This window comes from Brienomyrus brachyistius, unplaced genomic scaffold (assembly GCF_023856365.1).
Source record: "Brienomyrus brachyistius isolate T26 unplaced genomic scaffold, BBRACH_0.4 scaffold52, whole genome shotgun sequence".
NCBI lineage: Eukaryota > Metazoa > Chordata > Actinopteri > Osteoglossiformes > Mormyridae > Brienomyrus > Brienomyrus brachyistius.
This window is the reverse complement of record NW_026042327.1, coordinates 616,977-638,318: the sequence shown is the minus strand read 5'-3', so window position 1 is coordinate 638,318 and position 21,342 is coordinate 616,977. Positions and strand designations below refer to the sequence as shown.

At 56.6% G+C, this 21,342-nt stretch overlaps 1 protein-coding gene across 5 annotated transcripts in view; it reads right to left on the bottom strand.

Moving 5' to 3' along the window:
• The window catches only part of LOC125723829 (NACHT, LRR and PYD domains-containing protein 3-like), a 62,279-nt gene that overhangs the window by 16,932 nt on the left and 24,005 nt on the right, over nucleotides 1-21,342 (bottom strand). For all 5 annotated transcript variants that reach the window (XM_049000646.1, XM_049000648.1, XM_049000649.1 and 2 more), the window contains 2 exons: nucleotides 1,408-1,581; nucleotides 95-268 (listed from right to left, as the gene is read on the bottom strand). In XM_049000646.1, the coding sequence (XP_048856603.1) occupies nucleotides 95-268; nucleotides 1,408-1,581 (348 nt within the window). The remainder of the gene's footprint in view (nucleotides 1-94; nucleotides 269-1,407; nucleotides 1,582-21,342) is intronic.

Below are 21,342 nucleotides of genomic sequence, written 5' to 3'. Positions count from 1 at the left end.
GGTTTGTGTTTGTTTATTATGTAACTGCTGAAAGGCATTGTGGGTTTTCTTGGTGTCCAGTTACTTTTGTGTAAAATGCATATTATGTACTCACTGCAGCTTCTCCAGTTTACAGCTGGGATCCTCCAGTACAGCAGAGAGCAGCTTCACTTCTGAATCTCCTGGGTGATTGTAGCTCAGGTCCAGCTCTCTCAGGTGTGAGGGGTTTGACCTCAGAGCTGAAGCCAGGGAAGAACAGCCTTCTTCTGTGACTCTACAGTCTGACAGCCTGCAGAGAAAGACAAAAACTCCCCAATAAATAATATCACCTCACCATTATAATTATTAAATAAATGTGATGCTCTAATAAATAATTCAAGAATTACAGTTTAGTGTCTAAGACAAGGCAGGAACCCTCCTCTCTTTCCCTTAGCTAATTGCTCACTATCTCCTCTTTATAGTGTGGAATACACAGTAATACTGACCTCAGTATCTCCAGCGTACAGTGTGGAATACCCAGTAATACTGACCTCAATATCCCCAGTTTACAGTGTGGAATACCCAGTAATACTGACCTCAGTATCCCGTGTTTACAGTGTGGAATACCCAGTAATACTGGCCTCAGTATCTCCAGTTTGCGGTGTGGAATGCCCCACAATACTGGCCTCAGTATCCCCAGTTTATAGTGTATAATAACTAGCAATACTGACCTCATTACCCCCAGTTTACAGAGTGAAATACCTAGTAATTTTGATCTCATTACCCCCAGTTTACAGTGTGGAATACCCAGCAATACTGACCTCGTTACCCCCCGTTTACAGAGTGAAATACCAGGTAATTCTGACCTCAGTACACACAGTTTTCAGTGTGGAATACCCAGCAATACTGACCTCATTACCCCCAGTTTACAGTGTAGAATAACCAGCAATACTGACCTCATTACCCCCAGTTTACATTGTGAAATACCCAGTAATTCTCACCTCAGTACACAGTTTGCAGTGTGGAATACCCAGCAATACTGACTTCATTACCCCCAGTTTATAGTGTGGGATTCCCAGCAATACTGACCTCATTACCCCCAGTTTACAGTGTAGAATAACCAGCAATACTGACATCATTACCCCCAGTTTAAAGAGTGAAATACCTAGTAATTCTGATCTCATTACCCACAGTTTACAGTGTGGATTACCCAGCAATACTGACCTCATTACCCCCAGTTTGCAGTGTGGAATACCCAGCAATACTGACCTCATTACCCCCAGCTTACAATGTGGAATACCCAGCAATACTGACCTCATTACCCCCAGTTTACAGTGTGAAATACCCAGTAATTCTGACCTCAGTACACACAGTTTGCAGTGTGGAATACCCAGTAATACTGACCTCATTACCCCCAGTTTACAGTGTGGAATACTCAGTAATACTGACCTCAATATCTCCAGTTTACAGTGTAAATTCCCCAGTGCAACAGAGAGCAGCTTCACTCCTGAATCCTTCAGGTTATTGTCACTCAGGTTCAGCTCTCTCAGGGGGGAAGAGTTTGATCTGAGAGCTGAAGACAGCACTTCACAGTGTTTATCTATGAGATCACAGCTCTTCAGCCTGAAACAGAAAACACTTTAAGACACAGACATATACACATCTTACACATTAGTAAAATACAAAGCATTACAATAAGCATTTGTTTTCAGTATAATTAGCAGCACAGCTTACACTTCAAAATGAATTATAGTCTGCAGAGTGTTCTGTGCGTCCTGACAATCTGCTGCAGTCATATGATCACTAACTGTGAGTCAGTGCATCTTTGCTCAAAACTAGAGGTAAAAACATTAAGTACAAGCTACAGCCAAAAATCACAGAATATACAGGAATGTATAGGAACACATCAACAGCAAGATGGACGTGAACCCTCCCATAACAGTCAGACCAGTGCTTCCAGTGCAGTCCTTAGCCATCTTTCTGCCAGGTGTCCCTACACTCAACACGTATCACTGAAAGGAGGAGATGTGAACATTCCCAGCAGCTAATGCAGCAGCAACTGGCACTTGGATTCCTGATCCCATGAGTAAAATCCTTTTTCTCCCTGTATTGTTATACCTGAGAACATGTCAAATCACGAATTACGTCTGGGTGATATGACGATATTATCGGTAAGAGCGTAATCAGACAAGTATCCCGGTGTCGATATCTGACAGTGACTAACCAGCGATTATCATCTTTGCTGGGGAAACGCGCTTAGCCTACATACAAAGCAAGATAACAGAAGGATTCATGATTTGCTTTCAGTTCAGCTTTCTAGCCAAAGATTCTGAAGCAGTTAAAAAGAAACATTGCACAGAATTCCACAAGCATTGTCCCTTGCAGTAACCACGCGTTCGCCATTCTTGTAAGTTCAGTATTGTCACATCACCAACTTCTATCTTTGAGTCAGCAGCCAGAATGTCAGCCATTCAAGTGCAGCTTTCTGTTGGGAATTTCGTGGCACACACGATCCCCGTGTGTGCCACACCCCCTCATCATCCACGTGTGCTTCTTCCATTGTCCCCAGCTGTTTCCTGTTATTTTCGGCTTGTCTTGTGCATTTAGTCCGCGTCTGAGTCCGTCTTCCTCAGACTTGTCATTAATGTTAATGTTAGTTACTCTTGCTTTGTCGCCGTCTGCCCTGTCTCGCTCGTTCCCTAATAAACCCCGAATTCCCTGCCTGTTTGCCTGCCTGCCTTGTCTTTCCCCACTTCCTGCTCGCCCGTCCAACCCGAACCTGACATTATTCATATAGCGTGTTTTAACCACAGCGTTCATAAAGTGTTTTGCAAACATTTAAAAAGAAGAAAAAGAATTAAATTCAAATAAGCACGGAATAAATAACGATAAGCGCAAAGGAAATAAAAATAGAGTAAAAATGTTTTAAAAAATAAAATTAAAAATCATCATAAAGGACTTTAACCACCCATGTTTTCTTTAGGGGCCCCTCCCTCATAGGGGCCTCTATCCCCTATGTCTTCTGGGGGGAGCGACTCCCACCCCCACACACACACAATTACTGATAATAATAAATACATAACATAATAAAACTGATTTTCATAGATTATTATATGACGTGGTGAAAAGATGCGTTTTCAGCCTAGTTTTGAAAGTACTGAGACATTCAGTAGCTCTCAGGTTTTCTGGGAGAGAGTTTCAGTTTGGGCCCATAGTGACTAAAAGCTGCCCCCTCCCTCCCCAGCCGGGTTCTAGGAATAATCAGTTAATTACTGCCGGATGATCTGACTGATCTGCCTGGGACATACCTTACAGTCATGTTACTGAGGCAGGACAGAGCTAAACCACGTAAATATTTACAAATTAGCAAATGAACTTTAAAATCAATCCTAGAAGCCAGAGGAAGCCAGTGCAGGGATGTGAGAGCAGGTGTGATGTGATCCCTGTGACTGGTGCGTGTTAACACTCCGCCAGCGGCATTCTGGGCCCGTTGTATATGTGATCCCTGTGACCGGTGCGTGTTAACACTCCGCCAGCGGCATTCTGGGCCCGTTGTAGATGTGATCCCTGGGACTGGTGCGTGTTAACACTCCGCCAGCGGCATTCTGGGCCCGGTGTAGATGACGTCCCCGTGACTGGTGCGTGTTAACACTCCGCCAGCGGCATTCTGGGCCCGTTGTAGATGTGATCCCTGGGACTGGTGCGTGTTAACACTCCGCCAGCGGCATTCTGGGCCCGTTGTAGATGTGATCCCTGGGACTGGTGCGTGTTAACACTCCGCCAGCGGCATTCTGGGCCCGTTGTAGATGTGATCCCTGTGACCGGTGCGTGTTAACACTCCGCCAGCGGCATCCTGGGCCCGTTGTAAATGTGATCCCTGTGACTGGTGCGTGTTAACACTCCGCCAGCGGCATTCTGGGCCCCTTGTAGATGTGATCCCTGTGACTGGTGCGTGTTAACACTCCGCCAGCGGCATTCTGGGCCCCTTGTAGATGTGATCCCTGTGACTGGTGCATGTTAACACTCCGCCAGCGGCATTCTGGGCCCGTTGTAGATGTGATCCCCGTGACTGGTGCGTGTTAACACTCCGCCAGCGGCATTCTGGGCCCGTTGTAGATGTGATCCCTGGGACTGGTGCGTGTTAACACTCCGCCAGCGGCATTCTGGGCCCGTTGTAGATGTGATCCCTGTGACTGGTGCGTGTTAACACTCCGCCAGCGGCATTCTGGGCCCGTTGTAGATGTGATCCCCGTGACTGGTGCGTGTTAACACTCCGCCAGCGGCATTCTGGGCCCGTTGTAGATGTGATCCCTGGGACTGGTGCGTGTTAACACTCCGCCAGCGGCATTCTGGGCCCGGTGTAGATGACGTCCCCGTGACTGGTGCGTGTTAACACTCCGCCAGCGGCATTCTGGGCCCGTTGTAGATGTGATCCCTGGGACTGGTGCGTGTTAACACTCCGCCAGCGGCATTCTGGGCCCGTTGTAGATGTGATCCCTGGGACTGGTGCGTGTTAACACTCCGCCAGCGGCATTCTGGGCCCGTTGTAGATGTGATCCCTGTGACCGGTGCGTGTTAACACTCCGCCAGCGGCATCCTGGGCCCGTTGTAAATGTGATCCCTGTGACTGGTGCGTGTTAACACTCCGCCAGCGGCATTCTGGGCCCGTTGTAGATGTGATCCCTGTGACTGGTGCGTGTTAACACTCCGCCAGCGGCATCCTGGGCCCGTTGTAAATGTGATCCCTGTGACTGGTGCGTGTTAACACTCCGCCAGCGGCATTCTGGGCCCGTTGTAGATGTGATCCCTGTGACTGGTGCGTGTTAACACTCCGCCAGCGGCATTCTGGGCCCGTTGTAGATGTGATCCCCGTGACTGGTGCGTGTTAACACTCCGCCAGCGGCATTCTGGGCCCGTTGTAGATGTGATCCCTGGGACTGGTGCGTGTTAACACTCCGCCAGCGGCATTCTGGGCCCGGTGTAGATGACGTCCCCGTGACTGGTGCGTGTTAACACTCCGCCAGCGGCATTCTGGGCCCGTTGTAGATGTGATCCCTGTGACCGGTGCGTGTTAACACTCCGCCAGCGGCATTCTGGGCCCGTTGTAGATGTGATCCCTGGGACTGGTGCGTGTTAACACTCCGCCAGCGGCATTCTGGGCCCGGTGTAGATGACGTCCCCGTGACTGGTGCGTGTTAACACTCCGCCAGCGGCATTCTGGGCCCGTTGTAGATGTGATCCCTGGGACTGGTGCGTGTTAACACTCCGCCAGCGGCATTCTGGGCCCGGTGTAGATGACGTCCCCGTGACTGGTGCGTGTTAACACTCCGCCAGCGGCATTCTGGGCCCGTTGTAGATGTGATCCCTGGGACTGGTGCGTGTTAACACTCCGCCAGCGGCATTCTGGGCCCGTTGTAGATGTGATCCCTGGGACTGGTGCGTGTTAACACTCCGCCAGCGGCATTCTGGGCCCGTTGTAGATGTGATCCCTGTGACCGGTGCGTGTTAACACTCCGCCAGCGGCATCCTGGGCCCGTTGTAAATGTGATCCCTGTGACTGGTGCGTGTTAACACTCCGCCAGCGGCATTCTGGGCCCGTTGTAGATGTGATCCCTGTGACTGGTGCGTGTTAACACTCCGCCAGCGGCATCCTGGGCCCGTTGTAAATGTGATCCCTGTGACTGGTGCGTGTTAACACTCCGCCAGCGGCATTCTGGGCCCGTTGTAGATGTGATCCCTGTGACTGGTGCATGTTAACACTCCGCCAGCGGCATTCTGGGCCCGTTGTAGATGTGATCCCCGTGACTGGTGCGTGTTAACACTCCGCCAGCGGCATTCTGGGCCCGTTGTAGATGTGATCCCTGGGACTGGTGCGTGTTAACACTCCGCCAGCGGCATTCTGGGCCCGGTGTAGATGACGTCCCCGTGACTGGTGCGTGTTAACACTCCGCCAGCGGCATTCTGGGCCCGTTGTAGATGTGATCCCTGTGACCGGTGCGTGTTAACACTCCGCCAGCGGCATTCTGGGCCCGTTGTAGATGTGATCCCTGGGACTGGTGCGTGTTAACACTCCGCCAGCGGCATTCTGGGCCCGGTGTAGATGACGTCCCCGTGACTGGTGCGTGTTAACACTCCGCCAGCGGCATTCTGGGCCCGTTGTAGATGTGATCCCTGGGACTGGTGCGTGTTAACACTCCGCCAGCGGCATTCTGGGCCCGGTGTAGATGACGTCCCCGTGACTGGTGCGTGTTAACACTCCGCCAGCGGCATTCTGGGCCCGTTGTAGATGTGATCCCTGTGACCGGTGCGTGTTAACACTCCGCCAGCGGCATTCTGGGCCCGTTGTAGATGTGATCCCTGGGACTGGTGCGTGTTAACACTCCGCCAGCGGCATTCTGGGCCCGTTGTAGATGTGATCCCTGTGACCGGTGCGTGTTAACACTCCGCCAGCGGCATTCTGGGCCCGTTGTAGATGTGATCCCTGGGACCGGTGCGTGTTAACACTCCGCCAGCGGCATTCTGGGCCCGTTGTAGATGTGATCCCTGGGACTGGTGCGTGTTAACACTCCGCCAGCGGCATTCTGGGCCCGTTGTAGATGTGATCCCTGTGACCGGTGCGTGTTAACACTCCGCCAGCGGCATTCTGGGCCCGTTGTAGATGTGATCCCTGGGACTGGTGCGTGTTAACACTCCGCCAGCGGCATTCTGGGCCCGTTGTAGATGTGATCCCTGGGACTGGTGCGTGTTAACACTCCGCCAGCGGCATCCTGGGCCCGTTGTAAATGTGATCCCTGTGACTGGTGCGTGTTAACACTCCGCCAGCGGCATTCTGGGCCCGTTGTAGATGTGATCCCTGTGACTGGTGCGTGTTAACACTCCGCCAGCGGCATTCTGGGCCCGTTGTAGATGTGATCCCTGTGACCGGTGCGTGTTAACACTCCGCCAGCGGCATTCTGGGCCCGTTGTAGATGTGATCCCTGTGACCGGTGCATGTTAACACTCCGCCAGCGGCATTCTGGGCCCGTTGTAGATGTGATCCCTGTGACCGGTGCGTGTTAACACTCCGCCAGCGGCATTCTGGGCCCGTTGTATATGTGATCCCTGTGACCGGTGCGTGTTAACACTCCGCCAGCGGCATTCTGGGCCCGTTGTAGATGTGATCCCTGGGACTGGTGCGTGTTAACACTCCGCCAGCGGCATTCTGGGCCCGGTGTAGATGACGTCCCCGTGACTGGTGCGTGTTAACACTCCGCCAGCGGCATTCTGGGCCCGTTGTAGATGTGATCCCTGGGACTGGTGCGTGTTAACACTCCGCCAGCGGCATTCTGGGCCCGTTGTAGATGTGATCCCTGGGACTGGTGCGTGTTAACACTCCGCCAGCGGCATTCTGGGCCCGTTGTAGATGTGATCCCTGTGACTGGTGCGTGTTAACACTCCGCCAGCGGCATTCTGGGCCTGTTGTAGATGTGATCCCTGTGACTGGTGCGTGTTAACACTCCGCCAGCGGCATTCTGGGCCCGTTGTAGATGTGATCCCTGTGACCGGTGCGTGTTAACACTCCGCCAGCGGCATTCTGGGCCCGTTGTAGATGTGATCCCTGGGACTGGTGCGTGTTAACACTCCGCCAGCGGCATTCTGGGCCCGTTGTAGATGTGATCCCTGGGACTGGTGCGTGTTAACACTCCGCCAGCGGCATTCTGGGCCCGTTGTAGATGTGATCCCTGTGCCTGGTGCGTGTTAACACTCCGCCAGCGGCATCCTGGGCCCGTTGTAAATGTGATCCCTGTGACTGGTGCGTGTTAACACTCCGCCAGCGGCATTCTGGGCCCGTTGTAGATGTGATCCCTGTGACTGGTGCCTGTTAACACTCCGCCAGCGGCATTCTGGGCCCGTTGTAGATGTGATCCCTGTGTCTGGTGCGTGTTAACACTCTGCCAGCGGCATTCTGGGCCCGTTGTAGATGTGATCCCTGTGACTGGTGCGTGTTAACACTCCACCAGCGGCATTCTGGGCCCGTTGTAGATGTGATCCCTGTGACTGGTGCGTGTTAACACTCCGCCAGCGGCATTCTGGGCCCGTTGTAGATGTGATCCCCGTGACTGGTGCGTGTTAACACTCCGCCAGCGGCATTCTGGGCCCGTTGTAGATGTGATCCCTGGGACTGGTGCGTGTTAACACTCCGCCAGCGGCATTCTGGGCCCGGTGTAGATGACGTCCCCGTGACTGGTGCGTGTTAACACTCCGCCAGCGGCATTCTGGGCCCGTTGTAGATGTGATCCCTGGGACTGGTGCGTGTTAACACTCCGCCAGCGGCATTCTGGGCCCGTTGTAGATGTGATCCCTGGGACTGGTGCGTGTTAACACTCCGCCAGCGGCATTCTGGGCCCGTTGTAGATGTGATCCCTGTGACCGGTGCGTGTTAACACTCCGCCAGCGGCATCCTGGGCCCGTTGTAAATGTGATCCCTGTGACTGGTGCGTGTTAACACTCCGCCAGCGGCATTCTGGGCCCGTTGTAGATGTGATCCCCGTGACTGGTGCGTGTTAACACTCCGCCAGCGGCATTCTGGGCCCGTTGTAGATGTGATCCCCGTGACTGGTGCGTGTTAACACTCCGCCAGCGGCATTCTGGGCCCGTTGTAGATGTGATCCCTGTGACCGGTGCGTGTTAACACTCCGCCAGCGGCATTCTGGGCCCGTTGTAGATGTGATCCCTGGGACTGGTGCGTGTTAACACTCCGCCAGCGGCATTCTGGGCCCGGTGTAGATGACGTCCCCGTGACTGGTGCGTGTTAACACTCCGCCAGCGGCATTCTGGGCCCGTTGTAGATGTGATCCCTGGGACTGGTGCGTGTTAACACTCCGCCAGCGGCATTCTGGGCCCGGTGTAGATGACGTCCCCGTGACTGGTGCGTGTTAACACTCCGCCAGCGGCATTCTGGGCCCGTTGTAGATGTGATCCCTGTGACCGGTGCGTGTTAACACTCCGCCAGCGGCATTCTGGGCCCGTTGTAGATGTGATCCCTGGGACTGGTGCGTGTTAACACTCCGCCAGCGGCATTCTGGGCCCATTGTAGATGTGATCCCTGTGACCGGTGCGTGTTAACACTCCGCCAGCGGCATCCTGGGCCCGTTGTAAATGTGATCCCTGTGACTGGTGCGTGTTAACACTCCGCCAGCGGCATTCTGGGCCCGTTGTAGATGTGATCCCTGTGACTGGTGCGTGTTAACACTCCGCCAGCGGCATTCTGGGCCCGTTGTAGATGTGATCCCTGTGACCGGTGCGTGTTAACACTCCGCCAGCGGCATTCTGGGCCCGTTGTAGATGTGATCACTGTGATTGGTGCATGTTAACACTCCGCCAGCGGCATTCTGGGCCCGTTGTAGATGTGATCCCTGTGACCGGTGCGTGTTAACACTCCGCCAGCGGCATTCTGGGCCCGTTGTATATGTGATCCCTGTGACCGGTGCGTGTTAACACTCCGCCAGCGGCATTCTGGGCCCGTTGTAGATGTGATCCCTGGGACTGGTGCGTGTTAACACTCCGCCAGCGGCATTCTGGGCCCGGTGTAGATGACGTCCCCGTGACTGGTGCGTGTTAACACTCCGCCAGCGGCATTCTGGGCCCGTTGTAGATGTGATCCCTGTGACTGGTGCATGTTAACACCCCGTCAGCGGCATTCTGGGCCCGTTGTAGATGTGATCCCTGTGACTGGTGCGTGTTAACACTCCGCCAGCGGCATTCTGGGCCCGTTGTAGATGTGATCCCTGTGACTGGTGCGTGTTAACACTCCGCCAGCGGCATTCTGGGCCTGTTGTAGATGTGATCCCTGTGACTGGTGCGTGTTAACACTCCGCCAGCGGCATTCTGGGCCCGTTGTAGATGTGATCCCTGTGACCGGTGCGTGTTAACACTCCGCCAGCGGCATTCTGGGCCCGTTGTAGATGTGATCCCTGGGACCGGTGCGTGTTAACACTCCGCCAGCGGCATTCTGGGCCCGTTGTAGATGTGATCCCTGGGACTGGTGCGTGTTAACACTCCGCCAGCGGCATTCTGGGCCCGTTGTAGATGTGATCCCTGTGCCTGGTGCGTGTTAACACTCCGCCAGCGGCATCCTGGGCCCGTTGTAAATGTGATCCCTGTGACTGGTGCGTGTTAACACTCCGCCAGCGGCATTCTGGGCCCGTTGTAGATGTGATCCCTGTGACTGGTGCCTGTTAACACTCCGCCAGCGGCATTCTGGGCCCGTTGTAGATGTGATCCCTGTGCCTGGTGCGTGTTAACACTCCGCCAGCGGCATTCTGGGCCCGTTGTAGATGTGATCCCTGTGACTGGTGCGTGTTAACACTCCACCAGCGGCATTCTGGGCCCGTTGTAGATGTGATCCCTGTGACTGGTGCGTGTTAACACTCCGCCAGCGGCATTCTGGGCCCGTTGTAGATGTGATCCCCGTGACTGGTGCGTGTTAACACTCCGCCAGCGGCATTCTGGGCCCGTTGTAGATGTGATCCCTGGGACTGGTGCGTGTTAACACTCCGCCAGCGGCATTCTGGGCCCGGTGTAGATGACGTCCTCGTGACTGGTGCGTGTTAACACTCCGCCAGCGGCATTCTGGGCCCGTTGTAGATGTGATCCCTGGGACTGGTGCGTGTTAACACTCCGCCAGCGGCATTCTGGGCCCGTTGTAGATGTGATCCCTGGGACTGGTGCGTGTTAACACTCCGCCAGCGGCATTCTGGGCCCGTTGTAGATGTGATCCCTGTGACCGGTGCGTGTTAACACTCCGCCAGCGGCAGCCTGGGCCCGTTGTAAATGTGATCCCTGTGACTGGTGCGTGTTAACACTCCGCCAGCGGCATTCTGGGCCCGTTGTAGATGTGATCCCTGTGACTGGTGCGTGTTAACACTCCGCCAGCTGCATTCTGGGCCCGTTGTAGATGTGATCCCCGTGACTGGTGCGTGTTAACACTCCGCCAGCGGCATTCTGGGCCCGTTGTAGATGTGATCCCTGTGACCGGTGCGTGTTAACACTCCGCCAGCGGCATTCTGGGCCCGTTGTAGATGTGATCCCTGGGACTGGTGCGTGTTAACACTCCGCCAGCGGCATTCTGGGCCCGGTGTAGATGACGTCCCCGTGACTGGTGTGTGTTAACACTCCGCCAGCGGCATTCTGGGCCCGTTGTAGATGTGATCCCTGGGACTGGTGCGTGTTAACACTCCGCCAGCGGCATTCTGGGCCCGGTGTAGATGACGTCCCCGTGACTGGTGCGTGTTAACACTCCGCCAGCGGCATTCTGGGCCCGTTGTAGATGTGATCCCTGTGACCGGTGCGTGTTAACACTCCGCCAGCGGCATTCTGGGCCCGTTGTAGATGTGATCCCTGGGACTGGTGCGTGTTAACACTCCGCCAGCGGCATTCTGGGCCCATTGTAGATGTGATCCCTGTGACCGGTGCGTGTTAACACTCCGCCAGCGGCATCCTGGGCCCGTTGTAAATGTGATCCCTGTGACTGGTGCGTGTTAACACTCCGCCAGCGGCATTCTGGGCCCGTTGTAGATGTGATCCCTGTGACTGGTGCGTGTTAACACTCCGCCAGCGGCATTCTGGGCCCGTTGTAGATGTGATCCCTGTGACCGGTGCGTGTTAACACTCCGCCAGCGGCATTCTGGGCCCGTTGTAGATGTGATCACTGTGATTGGTGCATGTTAACACTCCGCCAGCGGCATTCTGGGCCCGTTGTAGATGTGATCCCTGTGACCGGTGCGTGTTAACACTCCGCCAGCGGCATTCTGGGCCCGTTGTATATGTGATCCCTGTGACCGGTGCGTGTTAACACTCCGCCAGCGGCATTCTGGGCCCGTTGTAGATGTGATCCCTGGGACTGGTGCGTGTTAACACTCCGCCAGCGGCATTCTGGGCCCGGTGTAGATGACGTCCCCGTGACTGGTGCGTGTTAACACTCCGCCAGCGGCATTCTGGGCCCGTTGTAGATGTGATCCCTGGGACTGGTGCGTGTTAACACTCCGCCAGCGGCATTCTGGGCCCGTTGTAGATGTGATCCCTGGGACTGGTGCGTGTTAACACTCCGCCAGCGGCATTCTGGGCCCGTTGTAGATGTGATCCCTGTGACTGGTGCGTGTTAACACTCCGCCAGCGGCATTCTGGGCCCGTTGTAGATGTGATCCCTGGGACTGGTGCGTGTTAACACTCCGCCAGCGGCATTCTGGGCCCGTTGTAGATGTGATCCCTGTGACTGGTGCGTGTTAACACTCCGCCAGCGGCATTCTGGGCCTGTTGTAGATGTGATCCCTGTGACTGGTGCGTGTTAACACTCCGCCAGCGGCATTCTGGGCCCGTTGTAGATGTGATCCCTGTGACCGGTGCGTGTTAACACTCCGCCAGCGGCATTCTGGGCCCGTTGTAGATGTGATCCCTGGGACTGGTGCGTGTTAACACTCCGCCAGCGGCATTCTGGGCCCGTTGTAGATGTGATCCCTGGGACTGGTGCGTGTTAACACTCCGCCAGCGGCATTCTGGGCCCGTTGTAGATGTGATCCCTGTGCCTGGTGCGTGTTAACACTCCGCCAGCGGCATCCTGGGCCCGTTGTAAATGTGATCCCTGTGACTGGTGCGTGTTAACACTCCGCCAGCGGCATTCTGGGCCCGTTGTAGATGTGATCCCTGTGACTGGTGCCTGTTAACACTCCGCCAGCGGCATTCTGGGCCCGTTGTAGATGTGATCCCTGTGCCTGGTGCGTGTTAACACTCTGCCAGCGGCATTCTGGGCCCGTTGTAGATGTGATCCCTGTGACTGGTGCGTGTTAACACTCCACCAGCGGCATTCTGGGCCCGTTGTAGATGTGATCCCTGTGACTGGTGCGTGTTAACACTCCGCCAGCGGCATTCTGGGCCCGTTGTAGATGTGATCCCCGTGACTGGTGCGTGTTAACACTCCGCCAGCGGCATTCTGGGCCCGTTGTAGATGTGATCCCTGGGACTGGTGCGTGTTAACACTCCGCCAGCGGCATTCTGGGCCCGGTGTAGATGACGTCCTCGTGACTGGTGCGTGTTAACACTCCGCCAGCGGCATTCTGGGCCCGTTGTAGATGTGATCCCTGGGACTGGTGCGTGTTAACACTCCGCCAGCGGCATTCTGGGCCCGTTGTAGATGTGATCCCTGGGACTGGTGCGTGTTAACACTCCGCCAGCGGCATTCTGGGCCCGTTGTAGATGTGATCCCTGTGACCGGTGCGTGTTAACACTCCGCCAGCGGCATCCTGGGCCCGTTGTAAATGTGATCCCTGTGACTGGTGCGTGTTAACACTCCGCCAGCGGCATTCTGGGCCCGTTGTAGATGTGATCCCTGTGACTGGTGCGTGTTAACACTCCGCCAGCTGCATTCTGGGCCCGTTGTAGATGTGATCCCCGTGACTGGTGCGTGTTAACACTCCGCCAGCGGCATTCTGGGCCCGTTGTAGATGTGATCCCTGTGACCGGTGCGTGTTAACACTCCGCCAGCGGCATTCTGGGCCCGTTGTAGATGTGATCCCTGGGACTGGTGCGTGTTAACACTCCGCCAGCGGCATTCTGGGCCCGGTGTAGATGACGTCCCCGTGACTGGTGTGTGTTAACACTCCGCCAGCGGCATTCTGGGCCCGTTGTAGATGTGATCCCTGGGACTGGTGCGTGTTAACACTCCGCCAGCGGCATTCTGGGCCCGGTGTAGATGACGTCCCCGTGACTGGTGCGTGTTAACACTCCGCCAGCGGCATTCTGGGCCCGTTGTAGATGTGATCCCTGTGACCGGTGCGTGTTAACACTCCGCCAGCGGCATTCTGGGCCCGTTGTAGATGTGATCCCTGGGACTGGTGCGTGTTAACACTCCGCCAGCGGCATTCTGGGCCCATTGTAGATGTGATCCCTGTGACCGGTGCGTGTTAACACTCCGCCAGCGGCATCCTGGGCCCGTTGTAAATGTGATCCCTGTGACTGGTGCGTGTTAACACTCCGCCAGCGGCATTCTGGGCCCGTTGTAGATGTGATCCCTGTGACTGGTGCGTGTTAACACTCCGCCAGCGGCATTCTGGGCCCGTTGTAGATGTGATCCCTGTGACCGGTGCGTGTTAACACTCCGCCAGCGGCATTCTGGGCCCGTTGTAGATGTGATCACTGTGATTGGTGCATGTTAACACTCCGCCAGCGGCATTCTGGGCCCGTTGTAGATGTGATCCCTGTGACCGGTGCGTGTTAACACTCCGCCAGCGGCATTCTGGGCCCGTTGTATATGTGATCCCTGTGACCGGTGCGTGTTAACACTCCGCCAGCGGCATTCTGGGCCCGTTGTAGATGTGATCCCTGGGACTGGTGCGTGTTAACACTCCGCCAGCGGCATTCTGGGCCCGGTGTAGATGACGTCCCCGTGACTGGTGCGTGTTAACACTCCGCCAGCGGCATTCTGGGCCCGTTGTAGATGTGATCCCTGGGACTGGTGCGTGTTAACACTCCGCCAGCGGCATTCTGGGCCCGTTGTAGATGTGATCCCTGGGACTGGTGCGTGTTAACACTCCGCCAGCGGCATTCTGGGCCCGTTGTAGATGTGATCCCTGTGACTGGTGCGTGTTAACACTCCGCCAGCGGCATTCTGGGCCCGTTGTAGATGTGATCCCTGGGACTGGTGCGTGTTAACACTCCGCCAGCGGCATTCTGGGCCCGGTGTAGATGACGTCCCCGTGACTGGTGCGTGTTAACACTCCGCCAGCGGCATTCTGGGCCCGTTGTAGATGTGATCCCTGTGACCGGTGCGTGTTAACACTCCGCCAGCGGCATTCTGGGCCCGTTGTAGATGTGATCCCTGGGACTGGTGCGTGTTAACACTCCGCCAGCGGCATTCTGGGCCCATTGTAGATGTGATCCCTGTGACCGGTGCGTGTTAACACTCCGCCAGCGGCATCCTGGGCCCGTTGTAAATGTGATCCCTGTGACTGGTGCGTGTTAACACTCCGCCAGCGGCATTCTGGGCCCGTTGTAGATGTGATCCCTGTGACTGGTGCGTGTTAACACTCCGCCAGCGGCATTCTGGGCCCGTTGTAGATGTGATCCCTGTGACCGGTGCGGGTTAACACTCCGCCAGCGGCATTCTGGGCCCGTTGTAGATGTGATCACTGTGATTGGTGCATGTTAACACTCCGCCAGCGGCATTCTGGGCCCGTTGTAGATGTGATCCCTGTGACCGGTGCGTGTTAACACTCCGCCAGCGGCATTCTGGGCCCGTTGTATATGTGATCCCTGTGACCGGTGCGTGTTAACACTCCGCCAGCGGCATTCTGGGCCCGTTGTAGATGTGATCCCTGGGACTGGTGCGTGTTAACACTCCGCCAGCGGCATTCTGGGCCCGGTGTAGATGACGTCCCCGTGACTGGTGCGTGTTAACACTCCGCCAGCGGCATTCTGGGCCCGTTGTAGATGTGATCCCTGGGACTGGTGCGTGTTAACACTCCGCCAGCGGCATTCTGGGCCCGTTGTAGATGTGATCCCTGGGACTGGTGCGTGTTAACACTCCGCCAGCGGCATTCTGGGCCCGTTGTAGATGTGATCCCTGTGACTGGTGCGTGTTAACACTCCGCCAGCGGCATTCTGGGCCTGTTGTAGATGTGATCCCTGTGACTGGTGCGTGTTAACACTCCGCCAGCGGCATTCTGGGCCCGTTGTAGATGTGATCCCTGTGACCGGTGCGTGTTAACACTCCGCCAGCGGCATTCTGGGCCCGTTGTAGATGTGATCCCTGGGACTGGTGCGTGTTAACACTCCGCCAGCGGCATTCTGGGCCCGTTGTAGATGTGATCCCTGGGACTGGTGCGTGTTAACACTCCGCCAGCGGCATTCTGGGCCCGTTGTAGATGTGATCCCTGTGCCTGGTGCGTGTTAACACTCCGCCAGCGGCATCCTGGGCCCGTTGTAAATGTGATCCCTGTGACTGGTGCGTGTTAACACTCCGCCAGCGGCATTCTGGGCCCGTTGTAGATGTGATCCCTGTGACTGGTGCCTGTTAACACTCCGCCAGCGGCATTCTGGGCCCGTTGTAGATGTGATCCCCGTGACTGGTGCGTGTTAACACTCCGCCAGCGGCATTCTGGGCCCGTTGTAGATGTGATCCCTGTGCCTGGTGCGTGTTAACACTCCGCCAGCGGCATCCTGGGCCCGTTGTAAATGTGATCCCTGTGACTGGTGCGTGTTAACACTCCGCCAGCGGCATTCTGGGCCCGTTGTAGATGTGATCCCTGTGACTGGTGCCTGTTAACACTCCGCCAGCGGCATTCTGGGCCCGTTGTAGATGTGATCCCTGTGCCTGGTGCGTGTTAACACTCTGCCAGCGGCATTCTGGGCCCGTTGTAGATGTGATCCCTGTGCCTGGTGCGTGTTAACACTCTGCCAGCGGCATTCTGGGCCCGTTGTAGATGTGATCCCTGTGACTGGTGCGTGTTAACACTCCACCAGCGGCATTCTGGGCCCGTTGTAGATGTGATCCCCGTGACTGGTGCGTGTTAACACTCCGCCAGCGGCATTCTGGGCCCGTTGTAGATGTGATCCCCGTGACTGGTGCGTGTTAACACTCCGCCAGCGGCATTCTGGGCCCGTTGTAGATGTGATCCCTGGGACTGGTGCGTGTTAACACTCCGCCAGCGGCATTCTGGGCCCGGTGTAGATGACGTCCCCGTGACTGGTGCGTGTTAACACTCCGCCAGCGGCATTCTGGGCCCGTTGTAGATGTGATCCCTGGGACTGGTGCGTGTTAACACTCCGCCAGCGGCATTCTGGGCCCGTTGTAGATGTGATCCCTGGGACTGGTGCGTGTTAACACTCCGCCAGCGGCATTCTGGGCCCGTTGTAGATGTGATCCCTGTGACCGGTGCGTGTTAACACTCCGCCAGCGGCATCCTGGGCCCGTTGTAAATGTGATCCCTGTGACTGGTGCGTGTTAACACTCCGCCAGCGGCATTCTGGGCCCGTTGTAGATGTGATCCCTGTGACTGGTGCGTGTTAACACTCCGCCAGCGGCATTCTGGGCCCGTTGTAGATGTGATCCCCGTGACTGGTGCGTGTTAACACTCCGCCAGCGGCATTCTGGGCCCGTTGTAGATGTGATCCCTGTGACCGGTGCGTGTTAACACTCCGCCAGCGGCATTCTGGGCCCGTTGTAGATGTGATCCCTGGGACTGGTGCGTGTTAACACTCCGCCAGCGGCATTCTGGGCCCGGTGTAGATGACGTCCCCGTGACTGGTGCGTGTTAACACTCCGCCAGCGGCATTCTGGGCCCGTTGTAGATGTGATCCCTGGGACTGGTGCGTGTTAACACTCCGCCAGCGGCATTCTGGGCCCGGTGTAGATGACGTCCCCGTGACTGGTGCGTGTTAACACTCCGCCAGCGGCATTCTGGGCCCGTTGTAGATGTGATCCCTGTGACCGGTGCGTGTTAACACTCCGCCAGCGGCATTCTGGGCCCGTTGTAGATGTGATCCCTGGGACTGGTGCGTGTTAACACTCCGCCAGCGGCATTCTGGGCCCATTGTAGATGTGATCCCTGTGACCGGTGCGTGTTAACACTCCGCCAGCGGCATCCTGGGCCCGTTGTAAATGTGATCTCTGTGACTGGTGCGTGTTAACACTCCGCCAGCGGCATTCTGGGCCCGTTGTAGATGTGATCCCTGTGACTGGTGCGTGTTAACACTCCGCCAGCGGCATTCTGGGCCCGTTGTAGATGTGATCCCTGTGACCGGTGCGTGTTAACACTCCGCCAGCGGCATTCTGGGCCCGTTGTAGATGTGATCACTGTGATTGGTGCATGTTAACACTCCGCCAGCGGCATTCTGGGCCCGTTGTAGATGTGATCCCTGTGACCGGTGCGTGTTAACACTCCGCCAGCGGCATTCTGGGCCCGTTGTATATGTGATCCCTGTGACCGGTGCGTGTTAACACTCCGCCAGCGGCATTCTGGGCCCGTTGTAGATGTGATCCCTGGGACTGGTGCGTGTTAACACTCCGCCAGCGGCATTCTGGGCCCGGTGTAGATGACGTCCCCGTGACTGGTGCGTGTTAACACTCCGCCAGCGGCATTCTGGGCCCGTTGTAGATGTGATCCCTGTGACCGGTGCGTGTTAACACTCCGCCAGCGGCATTCTGGGCCCGTTGTAGATGTGATCCCTGGGACTGGTGCGTGTTAACACTCCGCCAGCGGCATTCTGGGCCCATTGTAGATGTGATCCCTGTGACCGGTGCGTGTTAACACTCCGCCAGCGGCATCCTGGGCCCGTTGTAAATGTGATCCCTGTGACTGGTGCGTGTTAACACTCCGCCAGCGGCATTCTGGGCCCGTTGTAGATGTGATCCCTGTGACTGGTGCGTGTTAACACTCCGCCAGCGGCATTCTGGGCCCGTTGTAGATGTGATCCCTGTGACCGGTGCGTGTTAACACTCCGCCAGCGGCATTCTGGGCCCGTTGTAGATGTGATCACTGTGATTGGTGCATGTTAACACTCCGCCAGCGGCATTCTGGGCCCGTTGTAGATGTGATCCCTGTGACCGGTGCGTGTTAACACTCCGCCAGCGGCATTCTGGGCCCGTTGTATATGTGATCCCTGTGACCGGTGCGTGTTAACACTCCGCCAGCGGCATTCTGGGCCCGTTGTAGATGTGATCCCTGGGACTGGTGCGTGTTAACACTCCGCCAGCGGCATTCTGGGCCCGGTGTAGATGACGTCCCCGTGACTGGTGCGTGTTAACACTCCGCCAGCGGCATTCTGGGCCCGTTGTAGATGTGATCCCTGGGACTGGTGCGTGTTAACACTCCGCCAGCGGCATTCTGGGCCCGTTGTAGATGTGATCCCTGTGACTGGTGCGTGTTAACACTCCGCCAGCGGCATTCTGGGCCTGTTGTAGATGTGATCCCTGTGACTGGTGCGTGTTAACACTCCGCCAGCGGCATTCTGGGCCCGTTGTAGATGTGATCCCTGTGACCGGTGCGTGTTAACACTCCGCCAGCGGCATTCTGGGCCCGTTGTAGATGTGATCCCTGGGACTGGTGCGTGTTAACACTCCGCCAGCGGCATTCTGGGCCCGTTGTAGATGTGATCCCTGGGACTGGTGCGTGTTAACACTCCGCCAGCGGCATTCTGGGCCCGTTGTAGATGTGATCCCTGTGCCTGGTGCGTGTTAACACTCCGCCAGCGGCATCCTGGGCCCGTTGTAAATGTGATCCCTGTGACTGGTGCGTGTTAACACTCCGCCAGCGGCATTCTGGGCCCGTTGTAGATGTGATCCCTGTGACTGGTGCCTGTTAACACTCCGCCAGCGGCATTCTGGGCCCGTTGTAGATGTGATCCCCGTGACTGGTGCGTGTTAACACTCCGCCAGCGGCATTCTGGGCCCGTTGTAGATGTGATCCCTGTGCCTGGTGCGTGTTAACACTCCGCCAGCGGCATCCTGGGCCCGTTGTAAATGTGATCCCTGTGACTGGTGCGTGTTAACACTCCGCCAGCGGCATTCTGGGCCCGTTGTAGATGTGATCCCTGTGACTGGTGCCTGTTAACACTCCGCCAGCGGCATTCTGGGCCCGTTGTAGATGTGATCCCTGTGCCTGGTGCGTGTTAACACTCTGCCAGCGGCATTCTGGGCCCGTTGTAGATGTGATCCCTGTGACTGGTGCGTGTTAACACTCCACCAGCGGCATTCTGGGCCCGTTGTAGATGTGATCCCTGTGACTGGTGCGTGTTAACACTCCGCCAGCGGCATTCTGGGCCCGTTGTAGATGTGATCCCCGTGACTGGTGCGTGTTAACACTCCGCCAGCGGCATTCTGGGCCCGTTGTAGATGTGATCCCTGTGACTGGTGCGTGTTAACACTCCGCCAGCGGCATTCTGGGCCCGTTGTAGATGTGATCCCCGTGACTGGTGCGTGTTAACACTCCGCCAGCGGCATTCTGGGCCCGTTGTAGATGTGATCCCTGTGACCGGTGCGTGTTAACACTCCGCCAGCGGCATTCTGGGCCCGTTGTAGATGTGATCCCTGGGACTGGTGCGTGTTAACACTCCGCCAGCGGCATTCTGGGCCCGGTGTAGATTACGTCCCCGTGACTGGTGCGTGTTAACACTCCGCCAGCGGCATTCTGGGCCCGTTGTAGATGTGATCCCTGGGACTGGTGCGTGTTAACACTCCGCCAGCGGCATTCTGGGCCCGGTGTAGATGACGTCCCCGTGACTGGTGCGTGTTAACACTCCGCCAGCGGCATTCTGGGCCCGTTGTAGATGTGATCCCTGTGACCGGTGCGTGTTAACACTCCGCCAGCGGCATTCTGGGCCCGTTGTAGATGTGATCCCTGGGACTGGTGCGTGTTAACACTCCGCCAGCGGCATTCTGGGCCCATTGTAGATGTGATCCCTGTGACCGGTGCGTGTTAACACTCCGCCAGCGGCATCCTGGGCCCGTTGTAAATGTGATCCCTGTGACTGGTGCGTGTTAACACTCCGCCAGCGGCATTCTGGGCCCGTTGTAGATGTGATCCCTGTGACTGGTGCGTGTTAACACTCCGCCAGCGGCATTCTGGGCCCGTTGTAGATGTGATCCCTGTGACCGGTGCGTGTTAACACTCCGCCAGCGGCATTCTGGGCCCGTTGTAGATGTGATCACTGTGATTGGTGCATGTTAACACTCCGCCAGCGGCATTCTGGGCCCGTTGTAGATGTGATCCCTGTGACCGGTGCGTGTTAACACTCCGCCAGCGGCATTCTGGGCCCGTTGTATATGTGATCCCTGTGACCGGTGCGTGTTAACACTCCGCCAGCGGCATTCTGGGCCCGTTGTAGATGTGATCCCTGGGACTGGTGCGTGTTAACACTCCGCCAGCGGCATTCTGGGCCCGGTGTAGATGACGTCCCCGTGACTGGTGCGTGTTAACACTCCGCCAGCGGCATTCTGGGCCCGTTGTAGATGTGATCCCTGTGACTGGTGCATGTTAACACCCCGTCAGCGGCATTCTGGGCCCGTTGTAGATGTGATCCCTGTGACTGGTGCGTGTTAACACTCCGCCAGCGGCATTCTGGGCCCGTTGTAGATGTGATCCCTGTGACTGGTGCGTGTTAACACTCCGCCAGCGGCATTCTGGGCCCGTTGTAGATGTGATCCCTGTGACCGGTGCGTGTTAACACTCCGCCAGCGGCATTCTGGGCCCGTTGTAGATGTGATCCCTGGGACTGGTGCGTGTTAACACTCCGCCAGCGGCATTCTGGGCCCGTTGTAGATGTGATCCCTGGGACTGGTGCGTGTTAACACTCCGCCAGCGGCATTCTGGGCCCGTTGTAGATGTGATCCCTGTGCCTGGTGCGTGTTAACAC